Raw genomic sequence first — 24265 nt, 5'->3', positions numbered from 1 at the left:
AAAATAAGCGAATATGGTTTAGCGATGGCTGATCGTAGTAGGTCGGATTTTCAGTTATCAGAAGTAATCACATTTGGATATTCACGTGTGTGTGGATCACAAATGGTAATTAGTGAAGATGGGTTATCCGCAAGTAAAAGAAATCCTGATGATGATTATGGTGACGGTGTGGTGTATGGTGAAAAGCCTCTTAAAGGAGTATCGGAGTTCGAAGTAGAAATAGTTCGTTATGGCAGTAAATGGTCTGGCTCAGTTATATTCGGTGTGATGAAGATTAGTAAGGATAAGGAATTAACACTCAGTGATGTAACAGCTTACTCGTATGATGCTCCAAATCACTTTGTTTGGCGGGGTACTCAGTTATACAATTACTTCAGTCATGAACAAGTGATAACAAGTTATGGTAATCAAGACCTTCGTGACTTAAGGGAAGGTAACAGAGTTGGTTTAAGACTAGACAGAAATGGTGACTTATCATTCCTTGTTGATGGACAGTCACAAGGAGTGGCCTTTAGGAACATTGTTAGTAAAGATCACAATTTTTGTGGTAGTGGAACATTATGCTAATTGTGTTGAGACCAGGATCACCAGATCTGGTAAGTGAACCTCCTCACATGATCAACTAATTTATGATCATTCTGTGTAGCTTACCATGTGTAGTAAGAATGTGTTGGGATATTATTTGGTGATTAATAAGGTTTCACTGGACTAAACTTTTAATGTTTCTAAATTTCTATTTCTCTCATTTACTATAAACCTGTTGTAGCTGATCACACAGTTGTCAAACTTTCCTGACAATACAATTTCAGACCACTACCATAGTGGATGTTTACCACTATACATACAGACCTAGCTCACATGACCACTCAAAATACAGAGTGGATGTAGTGAACTTTGTTACTGATAAGTATCACATAACCACATTGTTAGTGACCAACAGTAATAGTGTACAATGTGACCAAATTTGTGAATAGGAATATTTGATGTACAGGGAGAAATTTTGATAGATCACAATTTGTATTATTCACCACCATATATGGTCAATGGACAATGTGGCTATGTACATGTGTAGTTATTGTCAACTGGTAGTAGTCAGTAAACTGAAGTCCAGTACACTTGGTATTAGTCAGATGAAAATGTGGAAATGATTTCAGGATGTTGCTTGACCGGCAGTTTGTGTCCACTAAGCTATGATTTCAGTCATGTATTATGTGGCAAGAATCAAATTATTGCTATTGGGCTATAGGCTATACAAATTTAAGCTTCAGTGAACTTTATTATATACAATAATAGTTGTTATGGAAAGGACTAGCAGTTGCCACAGTAATATAGTAGCTATATATGGTGTGATGTGTGGGAGAACTATACGTACTTGTTTGTAATATCTACATGTGCAGTGATCCAGTTAAATTTCACTATCAGTACCTTAATATTAATTTACAAGTGATTATTACAATAAAAAGTTCTTAATCCAGCGGAATCATTATCTGAAGTGTAAGTTTAATTCCTACTTTAATCCACATAGCTAATTACATACAATAAACCAACTTGTTTATTAAATACTTCAGGTCACATGATCCTCCTTGTTTAAGAACTTGTTATTGTAATGATTCCTGCTAGTTTGTGAATTCCTAATTTGTACTATGTATATAAAAACAGTAAATTTGTTGGAGAACACTTCAAAGATGCAAAAGTTTATCAAATGCAGAAAGTAGGGCTGGAACGAATATTGAAATTTACCTTCGAATATTCGCTAATAAAATGTTCGAACATTCGAAACTTCGGTGTTAGCTTTCAAGTTGTAGGTTTTCTTGTATTTATGCACATCCTTCTTAGGTTTTATCTTTCTAAACCTATTTAACAAGTTTGTAAGCATTTGGAAAGTGCATAGCAGCAGTACTGAATGACGCGATCGATCGATTGCAAATGGGCGTGTCCGCTATACTGCAATCATACATAGGTAAACATCAAGTAATGGCTAACAGGATGTTTTCCACTCATTATCTATCACTTTATAAGGTGTTGTAAGGCTGCAACTATGGTAACAAGCTGAACTGCGATAGTTTAAAAGTGGGCGTGGCACACGCAGATCGATCGCGAAGAGCCGAACATTCATCACGCAAGAGGAATAACAGCTGCAATAAAGATTATTTGTAATTCTTTCATAGACTATGAGTGCATTACGAAGCTTCGAAGGATACTTTTATAATTCGAAGTTTACTTAACCTTCGAACCCACGAAGCATTCGAAGCTTCGTCCCAGCCCTAGCAGAAAGTTTCATGTATGTATGTTTGTCCACATGTACTCAACATGTTGAATTCCACAATGAATAGTTACACTAGTCTGTTACATTACAAACACAAAGTGAAACGTATAATAATGTGATAACCTTGAGTGCTCCATAATGGCACATAGCAGGGTAGTAACCATTAGGTACAATAGTAACATGATATAAGATTTTGTAATAATATTAATTGTATAATTGCCAATGCAGTATAAAAATATTGTGTTAAGTTGATAATACAGAACTGTTGATAGATGTTGAAACTGTTACATACTAGTTAAAGCACCATGGCAAGTGCAATATGTAAAATATCATCTTTGCCTTGTTCTATATTTGTGGCTAAGTCCAAGCTATAATATGTTTCATGGTGCACAAACATATGCAATGCTTTTACTGGCTTAACATATGAATCTGGAGATGTAATCAGGAAGTAAGTCAGTGAATGATACAGTTTATCATGGCCTGGAATGCTGTAAGAAAACTATAGTAGTGACTTGTGAATAGCAAAAGGTAATTTGTAGCAAGTAATGCTGATTTTCATATGATCTGGAATGCTGGAAGGCTGGTTGTTTTAACTGGTAGCCAAGTCCAGACAAACTTGACTACCTGCTTCTCATCATCCACCTGTGTCTCCTATCACCTCACGATTTTGAAAATCCATCCCTCCTGGAGGAAGACTGAGTGTGGCCCCGACTAGACATTGGGTGACCTGCAGTTCGATTCCTGGGGCTGGAGGGATTTTTTTCCTTACTTTGGCCCCTTTTCTGTTACACCTTTCCAGCTACTGTATAAGTCATTAAGTCTAAGTCCTTCAAACTAGGTTAGGTAATCCTAAGGCTGCAGCACATGTTGTTGTAGACCTTCAGTGCTGGTCACTGTAAAGTGTTAATAATAATAATTCACTATAATATTGCTGTAATTGATCACGTGTGCAAGTGTTTCAACCATTTTCAAGAAAGGTGATAAAGTATCAGCATAGTCTTTTAAAATGCAGCATTGCTTTTGACAATTCTCATAGTGACAGACAGCCTACTGTATACAGGGGTGGAGGAAGCATCTACAAGTTGGGTAGGCAGCTGTGAGATCATACTTCTATGACCACCACCAGCATCATAGTTGTGCAAGCATAATCAGAATTTGCAGCATGCTTAGGTTAGCTCCAGAACTTTTTCAAAAAGTTTCTTTCTGAGATTGAATCTGGAGACAATTTCACACCTATAAAAACAATATAATATACTCTAATGGAATAAATAGTCACTGACTGCTCTATTAGGGTATTGCTGACTGTTCTATTAGAGTATTTCAAGTGACAATGTTTAAAAGCGATCCTGGAAAACCAACAACCAGACTGCATTCTATGGACTTGGAACATGGCTCTATAGCTACCACTATAGTTACTGCCTACCCGGTTTTCCACTCATTACATTGCCTGATTGCTTTATTAGAGTTACTTGAACTTGTCACCAATATTATTGTTCAGAACAATGATACAGATGTTACTATTATGTGAGAAATTATAACCTTAACTACTGGATACCCTTGATTGGGGAACACCCATGGCAGACACACTGGTAAAGATTTTATAACACAAGTTGTAGATCAAAGGGTAGCTAACAACCTTTGGTGCCTGAGTGTGGCACCTGACTAGACATTGGGTGGCCTGCAGCTTATGACAAATCCTGGGGCTAGGGGATTTTTTCTGTTTCACCTTAGTAGCTATACATCAATTGTCCATACTTCATTTTTAATTTCCAAAGACTGCAGCACAAGTTGCTGTCAGACCTTCAGCGTTGGCCACTGTAAAGCGTTAGTAATAAAAAATAATAATGAACTCAATTATGAAAACCATGCATGTAGCTACAATTCAGGCCACTATAATTGGTGATTATGTTTTTGGTACATTAGCTACCTGCGCTTCTTTCTATTTCAGAAATGCGTAGCACAATTCCTGGATTGAATTTTTCGAAAACTCAATTTCAGAAATACATTACTACTGGGTTGCAACAAAACCGCTAAATTTAGCTGTGCATTTTACAAACGTTCATCAACAAAACCTACGAGAAATTGACATCAACCATAGTGTGGATTGATTAGCTAATAGAACAGTCAGTAAATCTTTTACTCTATTTGAGCAGTCACCTAGCTTATTGTTGGTTTGTAGCTGAATCCTACTTCCTGCCTGCCCACATCTAAAACAATTTCAAAAGACCAGAAATATTATTACCAATTGGTTTTAGCAATGAAAGACTTAGCTTGTCATGATAGCTATGATGAGGTGAGTTGGCATTGTGCTTCTGTCAAGGCTCATGTGTTCCCCTAGCCTATTCCATTTCCTGGACAAGTTGAATTGATATTTCTCAGTTAAATTTTATGGTATATCATAAATATTAAATATTTTGAACCATGCCTTGTGCACAATTTGCAACCCGGCCTCAGACTTGAGGTGTCAAGAAAAGTATGTCTGGTGGTCTGAGATAACAGTATTCTATAAGGAAGATAGAATTTAAGCTTCAGCATATAAAAATAAGTGCTATGTATAGGTAGGGCTGCACCAATTCTAGTATCAGTATCAGTCCAATACTTCTGTTTTTATGAGGTATCGGAATCAGCCAATGTATTGGTGCAGGTAGGTGTGCCCGACAAAATGACGTTCGGCTATAGACTTACTAGTCCATTTTACAAGCATCAAATATAATGCTAGTAAAATAATTCATCTATGCTGAAAGCTACTCTGTGAAAACACAATCCAAGGAAAAGATCAATATAGATAGTCAATAACTCTAATAGAGCATTCAGTTTAGTAGTACTCATGGCTGTTTTATTAGAGTATTTATGGTGGTTCTTTGCGAAAGCCATTATCTAGACTTCTTCTCAAAAGCCTAGAAGACTAATTGCAATGACTAGATTCTGAAGGCAACTAACCGGTTTGCACTTCAATGACTTCTATAGTGAATATTGTATTCGTTAATCGCTTAGTCATGTACTAATTATAATGAATGTGTTTAAACTTGTACAAGAGTACCATGAAGTACACAAATGAATAAATACGTGGATGAGTTGACTGATGGTATATATTGCAAATAAATGTGTGAAGTAGGGCTGTGCGATAATGGAAAAACCTATATCTCGATAAGTTTCGATAACAAAATCCATTTTATCACGATAAACGATATTATCTCGATAATGAAATATTGCTATTGAGTACTTTTGCACGGGTAGTTGTGCCTAATAATAAATGTTTAAGGCTAGTATCTCTTTGCAAAAATTGCCTTTTTCAGAATTACCACAGCCGGTTGTAACCATACTCACAAGAGTACCATCTACCTGCTTTTAATATACAATAGTCTACAGAGATTTACTATTATCTTAAGTTATCGATAATAGAAAACTAATTATCTTTATCCTGATAATGACATAGATATCACGATAATCATGTTATCGCCATTATTGCACAGCCCTAGTGTGAAGTGAAGCAGCTAAAGTACTTGGTATCGGTACTTGTACTTGCAGATACTTACAAGGTAAATACTTAGTAGTTGAAGTATCGGTAAAAAGTGGAGTCAGTACAGCCCTATGTATAGGTAATACATGCAGTGCTAGAATTCCTCAGTGGATAAACAACCTTGATATAATAATCACCAAGGCAGAGCTGAACTGATTTTTACATAATCCCTTAATGGTGTTTATCCACTGAAAAATCCTAGCAATGCATGTCATAGCTATACAATGGCGCTGTAACTGGAATATTGTTAGTAACCCACAAAGTATGTAATTTGTCAGAAGGGGTAAGACCCCTGTGTACAGGCCTCTTACCAGAATAATAACCTTGCATACTTCGCCAATAACAAAGCATTCTCCAAATGCCATTATCTACGTATAAGCATGGAAACTCAAAGTGTACTTTCCATCCTTCTGTGTACTGCTACGTATGTACATTAATGTGATGTGTATAATGTAACAAGTATAATTGTATTGTATGTTTGAACTAAATATGTATTACATACGCAAAATTTGTCCAATGCAGAAAGTTTCATGTATGTATGTTTGTCCACATGTCCTCAACATGTTGAATTCCACAATGAATAGTTACACTAGTCTGTTACATTACAAACACAAAGTGAAACTTATAATAATGCGATGGTAGTAAATCAAAGTTGTTGTGTGTATATTAAGTGCTCCAAAATGGTACATGGCAGAGTAGTAACCAATAGGTACAATGGTAAACATGGTATAAGATTTTGTAAATCTAAAGGAGAATGTCTCAATGCAGTTTTGTACAAAAGCATTGTGTTAAGTTGATAATACAGAATTATTGATAGATGTTGAATAAGGTGAAATACTAGTTAGCATTTTGTGGTGAGTGCAATATATACATAATATCGGCTTTGCCTTGTTCTATATTTGTGGGTTAAGACCATGTCCAAGTGCTATAATATGTTCTAAGGTGCACAAGCATATAGTGATGAGAAGCAAGGAGTTAAGTTTGCTTGGACTTACCTACTAGTTAAAATAGCTAGCCTTCCTCAGTCTTCTCCTCCTGTTCCAGCAAATTCTGGATTTCAAATTATGTGATAATCAGCATTGACAACTACAAAATACTTTCGCTAGTCACAAGTCACTACTAATTTTCTCACTATTGCTGTGGCATCTCAGGTCACGATAAACTGTATTATTCACTGACTTACTTCCTGGTTACATCTCCAGATTAATACGTTAAGCCAGTAAAAGCACTGCATATATCACCCGGACCCACTTTACTTTACTCCCTACCACCTCAAAATTCACTGTTGCTGTAGTTAATCATGTTCACAAACATTTTAACATTGAGACAACTGTAGTCTATCTTCATGGTCATTTCTTTCAAACCACTAAAAATATAGGCACACCTACGATGGTTACTCTAACTGCAGACCACTTACTGTATTTGACCTGTTAATAGCTACAGCTACTATAACTTTCAGTAAGTAAAACCCTGTTGTTACTATACCATCTGCATCTATAACTGAATTTCAAAAGACCAGAAATGTTACTACTAACTAATGACTTGTCATGGAAACTATGATGAGGGTGGGTTTGATGATGACTCAATGTGATGACTGACTATTTAGAGTAATTGGCTACTGCATCTTTTCATGTGTAAAGTGCAGTTGTGTTCCTGCCAAGGCTCCTGTGATCCCCTATTGCATGTCCTGTGCAAGAAGTAAAACCTTTAATATTGCATGTATTTACAAATGTTTGTTGAAATAATTAATTATTTGAACTCAATCTTGTACCGGGTCATTGGAAACCCCTCAGACCAGGTTGACTTGTGGTGCCAAGAGAAGTATTCTGGTGAGCTGGGAAAACAGTAGGCTATGACTGGAAAGTAGAATTTAAGTTACAGTGAGCTTTAAACATCTAAAATATTATTTGCAATGGAAAAGACTAGGCAGGCATCTTACTATGCATGGGAATCCCCTACTCAAAGTTTATAGTGTATTTTCCATCATCTGTGTTTAGTGTACTACTACATGAATGTGATGTGCATTATAACAAATAATTGTGTTGTATGGTTGATTCATGTATGTAGTGAGCCATGTAAAATTTGACCACTCGTCTATCAATAACAGTATGCCTTAATTTTGTTTTAATGATTTACTATCATCCATGTATATAGCCCAAACATGACTGCATGTACCCTGTAACCTTATTGTGTAAAATGTTTTCTATACTTACTGTATACATCCTACAGTACTGTAGTACTGTAGGATGAAATCAAGGAGTCCTCAACTCCTTTCTAGAGAAGTCTGTAGTCTTACAAAATTTCTGTGTATTTCCAGGCTAAACATCATTTGATTTAAGTACTCTGACTACAGCAAAAATTTAGCTTCAAAATCTCAAAACTGTGCCACAGATGAAATTTCATACGGAAGGACCAAGTTACAGGCCTCTTGTACTGTATAATATATGTAATAGTTATAGCAACTGCGGTCCTCGTGCTTATGCGTATATATCAGGCAAAGCACTCATGCCTGTGGTATAACTAATATGTTCTACTTTAGCATGTAGACCCACCTAATTGACAATCTTTAGTTGCTATACCCTTCTCTTATATAGGGAACCAAGTAAGCTGTGATTGTGGGATTGAATTTTGCCTAACAAACTGTGATTGTGTGATTCAATTATAATACATCAAACAGTAGTTTGATTTTATTATTGCTAATATAGCAATTTTAAGAGACTAGTGTTAATTATGTTACTTTAGTTGCTACATTTACAAAAGTAAAGAACAAACTGCTGTTGGTGTATTAAAATTGAATCCCACAATCACAGGTTGTTTGGCAAAATTCAATCCCACAAACACAGCTTGCTTGATTCCCTATATAAGAGAAGAGGATAACAGTACAACATCAAAGAAATCTGATGATTTCTGGACATAGCGTGCACACGTATTGTCTCAAGTTAACGAGATATACGCACTGGTGGCAGTGCATATATCTCGTTAAGGTAGTGTGTAACAAGATATATGCACTGCTTTAATGAGATATACGCACTGGTAGCAGTGCGTATATCTCGTTAACATTTTGAGTCAGTACGATATGTGATATACATGCACTGGCTTTCCTTTGATCTGAAGTGTGAAAGTGGTACACACACACACACACACACATATATATATACTAGCTGTAGTACCTGCCCTATCGTGCAGGGCAGTATGTACAATGACATGGAAATTAAATGAAATTACAGTTGGTAACATACTATTATAGATACTTTATAAAAGACTAAGGAAACAATGTGGTGTAAGGATTGCATGAATGCAATAATTGTGGAGAAGTGCACTCTTATTGGAATATTTTGTGACTTAAGTTGCTCAAATTCTACCATCAACCAAACATACCATGAATTACTGTAATCTGCACTACAACGATTCTGTTATGACAAAATATAACGGCTTTATAAAATATAACAGCATGGGCACAGAGTGGGGGCTAGCAAGAAATAATAATAAATGAAAACAAAAAATTTTGAGTCATCCAGCCCAAGACAGCTCATGGAAAAAACCAGCCAGCCTTTTCTTTTGTTTTGCTGCACAGGAAAACCCGAAAAATGCTCCACTCTGCTTTGTATGCATGTGTAGAAAGAGTTCAAATCATTGCTGCAAAGTCTATAAATAGCTCCCATTTTCACAACGTGCCCCACGTTGTGAAGAACAGTCTGCCACGGGACCGTGTCATTTCATTGTGTAGCTGCAGTCATCCCTCCTCCGAGCAAACCATCCAGGATATGCATAAAGACAAAAGAATAGAAAAGATAAATAGTTTCACACATACATAAATATACAAAGCAACCATCTGATACATTTTTTTTACCATAATACCTTCCTTACCACCATCCACAGGTGCTGATCCATAATATCACAAAGCAGCAGTAGCAGCAGACAAACCTAACTAAAGTGCATGTGTTTGCCTATCTAAAAACCTCACTATAGACTACATTACGTGTTTTGCAATCCCCTCTAACTAAAAGTGTCAATCTATCTGCTAAACCTACCCTAGATAGTGCCACATAAAGCATGCCGTGTGTGAAGCTTTCGTCCGTCAAATCTAATCCTACACCCTTAAAAGTTTGGCCCTGGCTTTTGTTAATGGTCATGGCAAAGCAAAGTGCAATTGGAAATAGAAGCCGTCTAAATTCAAAAGGCAAAACCGAGTTACTCGGAATGAGAGGAATGCGTGGTATTATAATATCGTGTCCTGCATATCTACCGTGAGAAATCTAGGCCTCTACTGTGTTAGCCAACAGTTTAGTAACTACACACCTAGTGCCATTAGTAACCCTTGGAGGATCTAGAGAGCGTAGAATAATAATAGGAGCGCCTACTTTAAGTAAGAGAAGATGCTGAGGTAGTCCAGATACCTCTAAAGAGTTCAAGAATTCTGTTGGAAAGTGAACAGCCTGAGATTCATCAGGTATGGTGTCCAAGGACCTGTAGTCACAGCAGTCACCAGGTAACTGCTCCACCAGAGTCATGTTGATGGAATGAGTGGTCTTGTTAAGAGGAGCAAGAATGCAGCGTTCAGAAAGCCAAGCCAAGTCCCTAAAGTTAGAGAGCAAATCTGGATACACCCTGGAAACCAGTTCCTCCTTGCTATCCACAAAGGTTCCCATGGTGTCAGGTAGCTGGACAACATCAGGTAAAGTGTCAATAGGAAACTTCCCATCTCCAATGGCCAATAGTTCTTCAGCGAATTGTCCAGCTGCCACATCCCCACACAGGTGCACTCTCATGTTAGTGTGTAGTTGTTTAACCACCACACTGTCCCACAGATGAGATCGCTTGAGGCAAGCATCAACAATGTTACCTCTAGTGCCACCTTAAATGACAGGTAGAATCTGCCTGAAGTCACCACACAGTAGCATGCACTTGCCTCCCATTGGATTATCATTCCCTTTTGCCATTCTATTGAGGAGAGCCAAGCCCGTGGTTTCCCAAAAATCATCTCCTTTGTGAGCATCTCTAACAATTTCTTCACCTTAAGCCTAAACACACGGGCCACTAAGTCTGGACGGTCCAGAGGCTCTTGACCTGGTAGTAGATTGTTCCTAATCTCTGGCCAATTAGGATTGGTGGTCATGGTGATAAAGAGGTCGGGGTGGCCATACTTCCTAACGTAGGTCATTGCATCCTGCTGACGCTCATGCATGTAGCGTGGTCCACCAGTAAATGACGACGGTAGGATCACCCTACGACCAACATTCCTGGGGTCACCATCCCCATCTACCATTGCATCCCGCAAATCCTGGTAGCAATCAGCACATAGTGCCTTTTGCTCACGCCTGAGAAACTGTAAGCGCTCAGTTTCAATCTTACAGTAGGCGTCAACCAGGAATTGCTGGAAAAGCCTTTTAGCCTTAAGCAATGAGCCTTATCCGCAATTACGTCACAACGCGAAAATAACGCAAAAATGGCGAAAAGTGTGGGGGCCAAGTGAGATACTTTGTATGGAAGGGATAATGTTTCGAGATGTTCCACGTGAAGAAAGCGTGAGAAAACTCTGGTGAGGCTTATTAACTATCTTACTATGTAGGGGCATGCATTTCTGTACTTCTCAAGTAGTCCTACGGTATGTTTTTGGTTTCTTCCCAATGGCTCTCTATACAAAAGGCCCCCACACTTTTCGCCATTTTTGCGTTGTGACGTAATTGCGGATAAGGCTCATACAGGCACTTGCTGCCTGACCATGATGTGGTAGCGGTAATACACCATGGCTGTCAATTTCCTACCATTAGCCAATTTCAGGTTGATGTGCCATCCATCGGTGCCATAAGAAAAGAGTAAAGGATACTGTAAAGGATCATATCCCCTATGAAGTTCAGAAATGCGCTGCAAAGACCCATCCCTATAGTGCAAAACTATGTCCCTATTATTTACATTATCATTAGGCATTAGCACTCCTACCTCGTCACACATCGGGCTATTGTACCTCCTAGCATGCTCTCCTACAGGCCATTTGTTCTCATTAATCACTTCCCTAATATTTGCTGGCTCATCATGCTGCTCAAATATTTCTTTAGCTACCTTAATAAGTTGAACATAATGATTATCGTCATGCAAAAGCTCAGTAATACCCCTAACTATGTCAAGCCTTAACCCATTAACTATCCCACATCTTGTAGCTACTTCAGTTTGCTGGTTGTCGATAAAATAAATTTGGGAAAATTTAGGAGACTCACCTGTTGATGGAACTAAACTACCTATACGATGATAGACTTGACCCTGTACTCTAAAAGAAGGATTGAAGCCAGCCATAGTTATCTCGTTACAGCCAAAGCTTGTCATTTGAAATGCACTATTATACTTACGTATGCTAGCTAGAAAATGTTTACCTGCTGTGTTTGTACCTTCATACAGGTGTCTCAAGAATGACTGGGGCTGTGGAAATGCCTCTAACTGGACATTACCCTTCAAGCAACAAAGGGATTCGGTCTCCTGGGGAAATTTTAATGCGCCGCAGTGTGTGCATTCTACACTAAGTGTGCCTACATCTGTAGTGTTGAAGAAGTTGTGTGGCTGATAGTTAAGCCCCCTAAAGCTTGGGTGTGTGCTTGCACGTACCTGTTGTCTGCGTGCTGTGTTAGCCTGCTGCTCCAGAGCTCTGTAGAGTGGATCAGCTCGAGCTTGTTGATGGGAAGCTGTATCTTGTTGTTGCTCCTCCCTCCTTGTTACTGGGTCTTCACGCGCAGGTCGACGGGCAGCTGTATCACGCTGCTGTTCTTCTTCTCTGGTGGCCGGGTCCGCACGCGCAAGTCGACGGGCAGCTGCATCGTGGATCCGTTCCTGTGATCTTCTTTCTTCGTCCTGGTGGGCCACACGATGGGCTTCTGCGTCACGTTGTCGTCGTCTCTGTTGTGAGTCCAGTTCACACCTAGCACTGGATGAGGTGGTAGCTCCAGTTGAAGCCTCCTGGCGGCGCAGTATTTGTCGTTCTGCTTCTTCCCGTCTCTTCTCTGGATCCAATCTTTGGTTCTGCTTGCGTCTCTTTGCTTGAAACGCACAAAAAGTAGACGATCGTTTTCGCTTAGGCGGCATGCTCCGGCATGCTTACACAGCACATCAAATGAATTTGAATTAGAAATATCACGTGTGTACAGTTGGCAAAAACACATGCAGTACAGTGCGAAAAAAGGTGTACTGAAAAGGTGCCCAAAACGAAAAAAAAAAGTTAACACCAGCTGGACTCGAACCCACAACCTCGCGCACGTAAGGCAGGCACCTAAACCATTAACCTATCTACTTCACCACATTTTTACAGCAATATTTTAGTATTATAAAGACTTTTACAAATGGACTGAGATAGGTGTTTACTTGCGGTTTGCATGCGGTTTATAGAAAGAATTCAAGCGAATTTTAGTCTACACACCTGCCTTCAACGGCCCCTAGACGACTAACGATAGCTCGCACGAACTTTTCGAAAGCGTCATTGTTGAGCTCAATAATCAGCGTTTCCGTGACGCCAAAGACGCTTCCAAACGCGCAGCGGTTCGAGAGTACAATGCGTGACATCAAATGGAATGCAGACAGACAGACAGACGGCTTTTCACTCTTATAATATAGAATAGATATAGGGGCTATAAAAGTTGATGTTTTTCGAAGAATATCAACCAGAAAGCTGTCTCACAGCATCTTGGCAGTATTAAACGTGTCTTCATTGTGACTTGAAATGTTGCTGAGAAGTTACTACAAACTTTTTAAAACAATAAGTTTTATAGGGGAATAGTAACAGGATGGGAATGGAAGCAGGAATGGGAGCATCCAATGCAGTATTAATATGTGACGAAGGTCATTAATGAGAAATACCTGCTAAAGGTCATCATGTCAATGTATACAGGTTGTATTTACACCAAAACACTACTTTACAGCCAGTGTTGGGAGTAACGCGCTACTTATGTAACGCGTTACGTAATATTATTACTTTTGTGGTAACAAAGTAATATAACGAAATACGCTATAAAAACAGGTAATATAACTCAAGTTACTTTACTTGCAAATGTAACGCGTTACCTAAGTAATATAGTTACAGTAACGAGTCTAATATTACGTAATATTATTACTACAAGTAACGAAGTTACTAATCTTGTTAGTAACCCACTGAGTAACGCCTAGCCACAACGAAGTAATGAAGCCTACTAAATGAGGCTTATTCACCAGCTACTTACTTATATCAAGACTTGCACATTGTCCAACAACGCAATCGTGTCACGTGATAAGGTGGTAGTTTCACACGTGACAGCTTAAGGCTATGGACACAAAGTAATATAGCTAATATGAAATATTATTACAGTTACTTTATTTTATGGGTAATATGTAACTGTAACTAAATAGTTCAGCTGCAAGTAATATGTAATATGTAACTAGTTACTTTTAAAAAGTAACTAGTTACTTTTAAAAAGTAACTTGCCCAACACTGTTTACAGCATTTCAGGATCCTTCTGCTACAACAGTTGAAATACTATCAGTCACTTGCACTAAAATACTCTATCCTGAGCTACTACTTGTAATTACAATTACGGTCAATCCTAGTCCTCCTGCAATCAGTTTGCAACTTTTTGCACACTGTCTGTTGTAACAATACAGGTAAACACCATATTGCTTGCTGTCTTTTAAAACATTGCAGTATTGCATTAACTGTATGATGATACAGCAGACAGTGGTATCCACAATTCAATACAACAGTTGCTAGTTGGCTAGTAGTACAATCAGTATTATTTATTCATGTTATAGCTTCTGGTCGACTATTTAATTACTTTCTGGTATAGTTTTGATATCTTTGATGACTATAGCCACCAATATAGGTAGTAGCTAAGTAATTGTAATTATCAGTTGTGGCATATATTGCAATGCAACAATAGCCGTAATTCTTGTATTGTATTGTGGCAGAAAATATTGCAATGTTGATAAATGAAAATTGATACATCCTTAATTGTCTGTAGATATTCAAGACATGTGTTTGGGTCAAATTCATATCAAACTTTGCTATTTGAATGTTAATTAACTAACTAAGCCTGTGGACACATTACTCCATTTCTATTGATGAGTGCTACAGCTTTCATTACCATCCACTTTGTCATTTTCAACAAGTCACTATTGACAAATACTCACTCTTCCTTTAGACTGATTGACAAAATTTCAAGTAATATAACATTGTCCTTATATGTATATATATACAAACGCAATAACAAACATAATCCTAGTATACAGACCAGTCAGTCTCATTTCTGTAGTGCATTGTTGACACTCATATTTAGTTTCAGTGCCACGAGCTCAGTCCTTCTCTACCTGACTTCAAATCTACAGTAACACTTTTAACTGAATGCTCTATGTTTAGAGTACTGTGCATTGCCTACTACTTGATTTGCAAAAAGCTTTAAACTCCAAACCACATGAGCTGCTTATATTACATGTAAGCTCTCTGTGAATCCATGGTAAAGTTCTACCATGACTCAGATATTTTTGCAACCAGCAAAAATCAGAGAGTAGAAATTAATGATGCATTTTGAAATTATTCGTGTCCAGGGAATTGTATTAGGCCCAGTTTTTGTTTTTGATTTATGTAAATGATTTAGATATGATTTTAGCAATCTCTTGTTAAGTTTTTGCTGACAATGTTTACTGTATGCTCCAGCTAACACTCTCAAGGATTGTTTAGCCCTCCAAGATGATCTTACTGCCATTTACCCATTGGACTAATCATTGACAGCTAAATTAAAATTCACAAATCAATTATGCAATGTAAGCCAATTTCATTCTTTTGCAAGAGTTTTGGAATAACCCTGTGAGGTATCTTGACCTGTTAGTGGACTTTAAGGTAAACTGTTCATCTTTATAAACCATTTGCATATATGTTTGATTGCAACAGTGTGTTGCATAAAAAGCTATTATCTGCCAAATTCTAGAGTATGCTGCTGTTGTGTGGAAACTTGAAAGATACCCAGCTATACTAGATGCTCTTCTAAATAGAGCGGTTTGATGGATCTGAGAGCCCTAGCTATCTCTCCAGTCAAGCTTTCAATCGGTCTACTCAATGATATGTACCATCATTCAATAGCCGCTATACACCTATCTCTACAGTCTACCATCAGAGATGCTCATTTTCATCAATATAGTGTTTCTTTAGAACAGTGCACCATTTCAAATCCTTGAAGATCGCTATCCAAAAATTTTCCAACAGCATTACTATATAAGTACTAATGTGGAATTAATGTTTGCATCCTGCTAATGTTGTTTTTGTTGTGTATTTTGGTTTGTGTATTGTAGTGAAGTATATATTTGTTTTTGTAGGCTGGCATTAACATCATTGCAGCCATTTCTTGGCTGCTGCTTCACAACTTTTTCACCCTGGCATTTTTGGGAGGCACACCCAGCTTGGCTGTTTTAGTAAAGCTTTTGTATGTGTTCTTGTTTTTGCAAAAATAAAGAAGCTATCCTTAGATTTACTTCACAACAGTATGGCAGTATTGGTTCAGTGCATTCAAGCCAAATTTGTCTCCAGAGTAACTGCAAACACTTACAATAAGTTTATAGATCTTTAATTTGTATTTAGCTGAATTGTTTACAATGACTAACTTATGACATCAGCAGTAAGTTGACCATGGTTAATGCAACAGGCTTGATTGTTTCACTGTTTGACATCATTTAAGTGAAAGATGTGTATTTTCGACTAATGCAGCAGCTACAATAGACTTACTTTTGCCTCTCTTTGTGTCCTGTTTCTTTCTCCAGCACCTCATAGGTGTTGATTTGCAAGTAGCACAGTATGGCTTCCTTGTTCTGTCTATATATATAATAATCCGTAATTTCTGTAGTGAATGAATTGATTGCAGAAGAACTTATCATATTGTTTTTCATTTGTAGCACTGAGTAATGGATGGATAGTATTTGGTTTGCTGGCATGCAGACTTAAATACATACCATTCTTTGTGGAGTTCATGCTCCAATCACAATTATGTTACTAAAATGTACCAGTAAAGGTTGGAAATTTTCAATTCTAGTAGAGGGGTCAAGAGTGAGGTCACCGTGAACATTCAATCCCTACTTCAATCATGGGTATACTACTGACTAGCAATAACACTGAAGTAGTCGACTAGTACAGCTTCAGTTGTAGAAGATCTCATTGCATTCTTTTAGAAGTAATCTTCATTTTAGCAACTGCTGAAATAGAATGTGAGCTGCAGTAGCAAAACCATCTTTTATAAACTTTTATTTCTATGACCCCTACTTGAATTGATTTTAACTTTCATTATAGATTCAATTTTTTCCTCTATGGTGGAAATGTGGAAACAGTTAAATTAACTTTTAATTGCAATCCAAAACAGCATACTCTATACACATGTTGGTATCATTGCAGTGTAGTAATTGTGTCATTTATAGTTTCATGTGTATTTACACGAGTTATCATTGGAAACAATTAGCTGCAGTATTGTAGTAGCATTAGACAATTTTGATTTGCTTTGATAGCTATTTCTTTACCAAACAACTTGCTAATCTTTATTTTAGTGTCAATACCAAATTGGATTACAAACATGTGATTAATTTGGGTTGTCCAGCCAACTGGCTAATAGAGGTCCAGATAAAAGAGGTTTCACTGTAGATGATAGTTATGTTTCAGACACCATTTAATTTTATATCTTTTGAACTGCAGTCCAAAACATTGTATACAAGATATATATACTTTCCATTTTTATGGGAATATGTAACATGAACTTTATGGTGGTATCAGTATAGAAATTGTGTCATTTATATTTGTTGGGCATACAAAATGATTTATAATAATCACTTATACAATAGTTCTTAACGGGCCACGCTGGACACATGAAGAAATTAGCAAAGGCTACATGGATGGAATGTTGCCATCATCAGATGCCCGTCTAGTATTGCTTGGATATGAGGGATCAGGCAAGTCATGTCTAGCAGACACTCTTGTGGGGAAGAGTTTTCAGGAGGATACAGCTCCAACAGAAGGAGCAGACCAATTTGAAATTGGAGTCACCACAGCTGCCAACTGGGAGCTTATGGATGATTCTGAAAAAATAATAAATCTAGAAAAACAAACTTTTCTTGAAGCTGATTTTTTCTTGTCCTCAAATGTAGAAGATAATCAGTCAGTAGCTACAACACCTTTTGTACCTTCACCAATAAAGGACAATCTACCTGTAGCTGAAAAAAAAGCAAAACATGGTGGGATATTATCAAAAATCACTGCATTTTTCAAAAGGGGTATTTCACCACAAACTGTCACAGCTCAAGAAAAGCTTGTAATAGAAGAAAAAAATACACAGCATGAGCAATATCAAAGGTTTACACCCATTTCAAAAGAAGAGTTTCAACAGTTAAAAGCCTTGCAAGAACAGTATGATCCAGAGAAGAAGTATATTCACCTGTGGGATTTTGCTGGCCAACAAGTGAGTATTATAATAATATTATAGACTATTTATAGTTGAGTAAATTTACTGTACAAGTATAGAATTATATACATGTCATGCATAATAACTCTCACTTGTGGATAACTATGTAAGTCAAGAATATAAGTTTATGCAAATTATAACTATGAACGTAGTATATACATCCAAGGTAAAAACACTCCGCAGAGTGAATTTTACTGTGTATATCCTTCTAAAAACTCTTAATAACAACTTCCCTACATGGTAATTGTGTACCAAGTATGATTACAGGATGGTAGTGGGGTTAGGTGCTTGTCTCCTTTGTCAAATGTGCCACATTTCTTTGAGCCATGTCAACATTTCTTTATTAACTTTAATTGTTATAATTTGTTGTTCGATTTAGAAACCATGCATTTTGTTTTGACAACATTACCAATGCCATCCCAGAAGAGGTTGGTTACGCGTCAGCAAACATCTCATAGCCTTAAAGAAAAATTCAACCCATTTAACCCCTGACACCTCAGTACCTACTTTCAGCTATATACCCAACACTTTGCGAGGCTTTTCAAGCTAAGAAACAAATGCTACATACATAAATCTGACCAATAACAATGCCAATTTATGAGAACTAGATAAGAAGTGTGAGAACTACATAACAATTTCAAGTGTCATGTTTGGTTGTAGGCTATGACTCATAACTGATTCCCCTAGGCCTTACATCATGTCAACTTTGAATACATTGTTGTTATAGATTATTTATATAGTTACTTTATGAATATATAGCTAATTTGCAGTAGAACTAATTAATAATACTGTGTGATTCCAACCACAAATTGATTGTAGTAATGAATAATGTGTTTACTTATTATCTGGTGTATTTTAATCCTTTTACATGCAGGTATTCCAGCACACACATGGATTATTCTTATCTGATGAAGTGATTTGTCTCATTATATTTAATGCTGGAAAGTCACTGTATGACACTCCAGATCACAGGTATCCTAATGACATCACCCCTTCAAAGTCAGGCATCAAATCAATATGTTACTGGATGGAAGTTGTTAGTGCTCGTGTTAGCCGTGAAAGCACCAGCAAAGATGATTTCTCCAAACTACATCCTACATATGTGCTTGTTGCCACTCACATTGATGAACTCCATGAAGATATAACTGTGGCAAGAAAAATAGCTTTTGAAAAAATAGTCCCTGTTCTGTTGAAAGAATTAGAAGGAAAACCATTCTTAAATCACATTGCAGGGTCAAAAAATAATGAGCTGTTTACAGAAGGGTCTCCATCAATATTTTTCATGAGCAATAAAAAACGAGACCCAATTGTTATCAACCAGCTCAAACAAGTAATAACAAAAATTGCCTTTACTAATAAGCAACCACGACCAATTCGATATTTGAAAATGGAAAGAAAAATTCTTCATTTGGTTTATCAAGACAAAGTCAGTGTTATCACCCTTTCTCAAGGCAAAGAAGTAGCACAAAGTTGTGGCTTATCTGAAGGCGAGGTGAATGAGGCTTTACAGCACCTACATAACAAAGGCACTCTTCTTCACTTTGCTGGAGTGCCAGATTTATCCAACATCATAATTTTGTCCCCAAATTGGCTTGCCAAGTTACTGACATATGTTCTGACCACTCTAAAATGCTACCCAAGAGAATTCCCACTCAACATATTTGCGAAAAAGCTTAGGGAAGAAGGATTACTTGAGGAACAGCTTATGCAGTGGAGCATACAACAATTCCTTGAAACTGAAGCTGACCAAAGAGTACCTGATATAACACCATTACAAATTGCACAACTGCTCATCAATTTCAAACTAATGGCAGATGTCACTTCTTCATCACTAGCATACAAACAAATACAAGCAGAGCAAAGAAAAGAAAATGAACGGTTATTTTTGGTGCCTCACCTTTTACCCAAGGAAACTATTACCCTACCAAAACCATCGTACAGATTTCTATACCATTTTCCAGGAGGGTTTATTTCTGAAGCTGTCTTCAACCAAGTTGTTGTGATGTGTGCAGAATGGAATGGCACACAACAGTATGATTTACTAAAGTAAGACATGTGTTATAACAAATTGTTAGCTAATCTTATCTGTATGATTTATAGGCTTTCCTACCAACATGTTCACCTTGAGTTAGGAGACAGTCAGACATATGTGCTTAGACCAATAAATGAGGATGAAGTAATTGAGCTGTCAGTATTTCGTTACACTTCTAGTTCTGGTGATGCAGAAGCTAATGCAGATACCGTTGAGCTTGTTTACACCTTACAAGGATTTATCAATGATGCATTAGAGCAACACATGAAAGCATTTCACAAATTTTACATATATAGCTACATCCCTTGTTCAGAATGTGACCAGTTACACATCAAGTTTGAAAAGGCAAAAACGAGTAGTATATTACCATGTACCACTACTGTTCCCCACACTGAATGTGATATCACACACTACCATAAGTTATTTTCAACTTCTACAGGTCAGTAGCCCTTAGATGGTATTATATCTAATACTAAACTATTTTGTATTTTGTAGATGAAAAAATGTCTGTGAAGGTGGATGGACAAGAGCAGCTCAATACAACTTCAGGTGAGGTTGAACTATCAACACTACAACATGTTTATATTACTAAGAGGTGGAAACTTGTATAACATTTCATTCTCTTTTGTGTATAGCATCTTTGACTCTGGATTACCATCAACCTGACACAGCTACCAGTATTACCACTATATCATTAAACAGTAAGTGAGATACAGATAATAACCAGTATTAGTGAGGTAGAAGTGATCATTGTAGGTCAATCAGTGCAGTCTGAAGTTTCTGATGAAACATCACTGGATTATGATGAAGTTACTAAGAAAGGTACACATTGTATTACTGAGTAATGTTTGAAGAGACATCCTTATCTTTTTATCAGCACCAAAGATGAAGGATTTACATAAAACTGTGTTCCCCAAGATAGCCGCTGAGTGGAGAACAGTTGCTGATTTTCTAGAGTATGATATTGTTGCTATCAATCTTATTGCAGAAACAGGCAAGGAAGACCCAACAAAGTGCTGCATTGAGCTATTTACTGATTGGATAACCACTGATAATGGACTAGCACCAAAAACATGGTCCACTTTGATAGAAACATTGAAAGAAATTGATCAACTATCAGGAGTAGCTGAACAGATTGAGGAATCATTAAAATGTGAGCATCGTTTTTATGTATGGTTGTTATCAAGAGTTAATAATAAGAGAGGAGAGTGTCTAACGCCGTGTAGTCCTGTAACAGATGATTGCACAGAAGTTAAACGGCTTCTTTTCCGCGTGACGTACAGACTGGCTAGTATATTTTCGCATTTAACCATAAAGGCTATCCCAGACACAAGGGCGTGCGTTCAACTCGATGTTCATGTTCACCACGAAGAGCATCGCTCTGTTGCGTAAAGAAGTGTGGCTGTTAACCTCGAAGATAGCTCTGGGGGAGAGTGTCTTAAACACTGAACCAAAGGTGGAGTATTGCTTCGAATTTTCACTGCGTCGCCATGTTACCCTACCTTTGAGCATTCTTCAATTGAAGGAGCACTGTTCCCTGTACATACAGCTCAGTCTTTAGTTCAGTCTTCGAATATTCTCGAGGATTCATCACAGTGCGGCTAAACTAATTGCGGTAAGGAAACGAACAAATACTAGAAGCCTATACATTACACGGAAAGGAAGCCGTTTAACTTTTTTGTCAACACAACTTTCTTCTGGAACACTGTACCTTTCAGGCCTATACATATCCTTGAAGACAGTAATCGAATGTCTTTCCGGCATCACCTTTATAATTACTTATGTGTCAAGTAACTTCTTAATCACTGTTTTGTGTTTTGTTGTGTACTTTTTAGTTTGTAGTGTACTGTAGGTATATGTATATGTATGTTTGTTTTTGTAGGCGGACACCTTGTACAGGCTTTGCCTTTTGTGTATGCCTTCCTTTTTGGTAAATTATAATAATAACTTCTGCGCAATCATCTATTACAGGCCTATACAGCGTTAGATACTCTCCTCTCTTATTATTAACTCTTGTTGTTATGTTGTACTATCTGCTCTGAGTGAAATGTAACTGTACTGGTGTTATGTGTATGATGATGACCCAGCATCTTGAGGTCTACCACAAAACATGTGATATACTGATGTAATAGCTGTTTAGCTGCACATGATTTTGTGGTTACACATGCTTTTCACATGTTTACCTTGTCTGTACATGTGATTTGATGAGGTTTACTCAGTGTGTATATTAATCTATTGCAAAGTATTTGCAAATATCTGATTGGGCTGAGGTGTCTAAAAGGAACCAGACAGGAAAATCTAGTAGTGACTCATGTACAAACAGATATGTACTTGTTTTAAGTACTTTATTACCATTCATATTATTGTTTCAATCATTCAGGTAAACCTACAGCTTCTATTGTCCCTTCCAACTCAAATGAAGTATTAGCTCAACGTAAGTTTAATACTGTACTGTCTGGTTTAAACATTAGCACTAATTCATCATTAATCCTTTAGCTCCAAAGATGAAAGAACTACACAAAATTGTCATACCACGTATAGCATCATATTGGAGGGAAGTTGCTGACTATCTTGAATATAACATTGGTGTGATCAAAACTATAAAAGAAAAATGCAACCACAATCCTGTAAAATGCTGTGATGATCTCCTCAGAAATTGGTTGAGCACCAGCAATGGAGTGAGACCAAAGACCTGGTCTACACTGATTTTCACACTTATGGACATCAAAGATTTAGAGAAGGTTGCAAAACAGATCGAACAACAGATAACTGTCATTAAGAAAAGATCAAAGAGATAAAGTACCTTAGTTACATATACATATAGAAACGCTCATACAAAAAATAAGTTTACAAAATAGGTAAATGATTTTGAAAAAAAGTAACTATAATTTACACCAGAAAAATATCTCCGGAAAAAATAGCACCTATAATAGTAACACATAAAAAAATATGGTATAGCATACATATAAAAATAGCATCATTTTTGAAAAAATAACATCTCATACTTTTTGATGACAACAAAGCACATAGCTACCTATTAAAAAGTAGCACCATACACACTCATACACTCAGATAGTTATAACTGAAATATGTAACACACAATGTGTAACTGCATCATGCAATAATATTATGTTATTTACTGTAAATCTTTTTATTTGATAATACTACTTGCAATACATTCAATTGATTGGATGATTGATATCTGAACACTGCAGTTGCCCATTCATGCAGAACCACAACCAGTGATGTCTGTTACTGTATTACCACTGTAAAACTCATGCACTAATACCATTATCAATCACTGATTCTAGAATTTCATTTTGAGAAGCTACAGCATGCTACGCACAATAGTTAGATATGAGTGCCAAAGGCACAGTGAAACATTTACTGCAAGCCTAGAGACCATCAAGAGTATCACTAGTACTCTTATGGAAGATATATGCATGAATCTTCTTTGATCAAGGAGCTACAGTGCTCAAAACTATTTTGGAGACAATTCATGATCGTTCTCGAATTATGAACACCAGTATACTCGTTAGTGAACTTCCTATAATTATATTCACACTTTGCCAATGGCATTCAAGTTTGCAAATTTCTGGTAAGAGACCTAGACCTGTACACAGGTACCTTACTGGGTAAGACACCTAGCCACAAACTTTAATTAATTTGACAAACTAATTGCATACCTTTCACTTTTGTGGCTCATAACAAAATTCCAGGTACAGAGGCTATAATATTGTCTAAATTACTAAGACATGCATTGCTAGGATTCTTCAGTGGATATAAGCACCCAGCCCCTCAAGAATGATGTAATATATAATCACTTCAGCTCTGCCTTGATATTATTGCCTTTATTGTTCTACCTATTATACTCGTTGATTTGCTGTTGTCATTATAAAAGATAATTATTAGGGTGCTTTTGTGCCTTCCAAGTAATTGATCATAGTCTGGAACTCACTGAAAACTCAGACATCATTATTATACTTAACAGACTTAGCTATAGT

General features: G+C 37.1%; 1 protein-coding gene across 1 annotated transcript; it reads left to right on the top strand.

The window, feature by feature from the left end:
- Positions 1 to 4: 4 nt before the first annotated feature.
- Positions 5 to 23468, top strand: LOC136266708 (uncharacterized). The gene is made up of 10 exons (XM_066061713.1): positions 5 to 596; positions 17613 to 18226; positions 19104 to 20275; positions 20330 to 20700; positions 20757 to 20810; positions 20897 to 20962; positions 21018 to 21083; positions 21139 to 21414; positions 22642 to 22695; positions 22758 to 23468. The coding sequence occupies exons 1-10, from the start codon at positions 464 to 466 to the stop codon at positions 23057 to 23059; spliced, it is 3108 nt and encodes a 1035-aa protein (XP_065917785.1). The 5' UTR covers positions 5 to 463; the 3' UTR covers positions 23060 to 23468.
- Positions 23469 to 24265: the final 797 nt, after the last annotated feature.

The sequence above is a fragment of the Dysidea avara genome, chromosome 9 (genome assembly GCF_963678975.1).
Source record: "Dysidea avara chromosome 9, odDysAvar1.4, whole genome shotgun sequence".
Taxonomy (NCBI): Eukaryota; Metazoa; Porifera; class Demospongiae; order Dictyoceratida; family Dysideidae; genus Dysidea; species Dysidea avara.
This window is presented reverse-complemented; position numbering and strand designations above follow the sequence as displayed.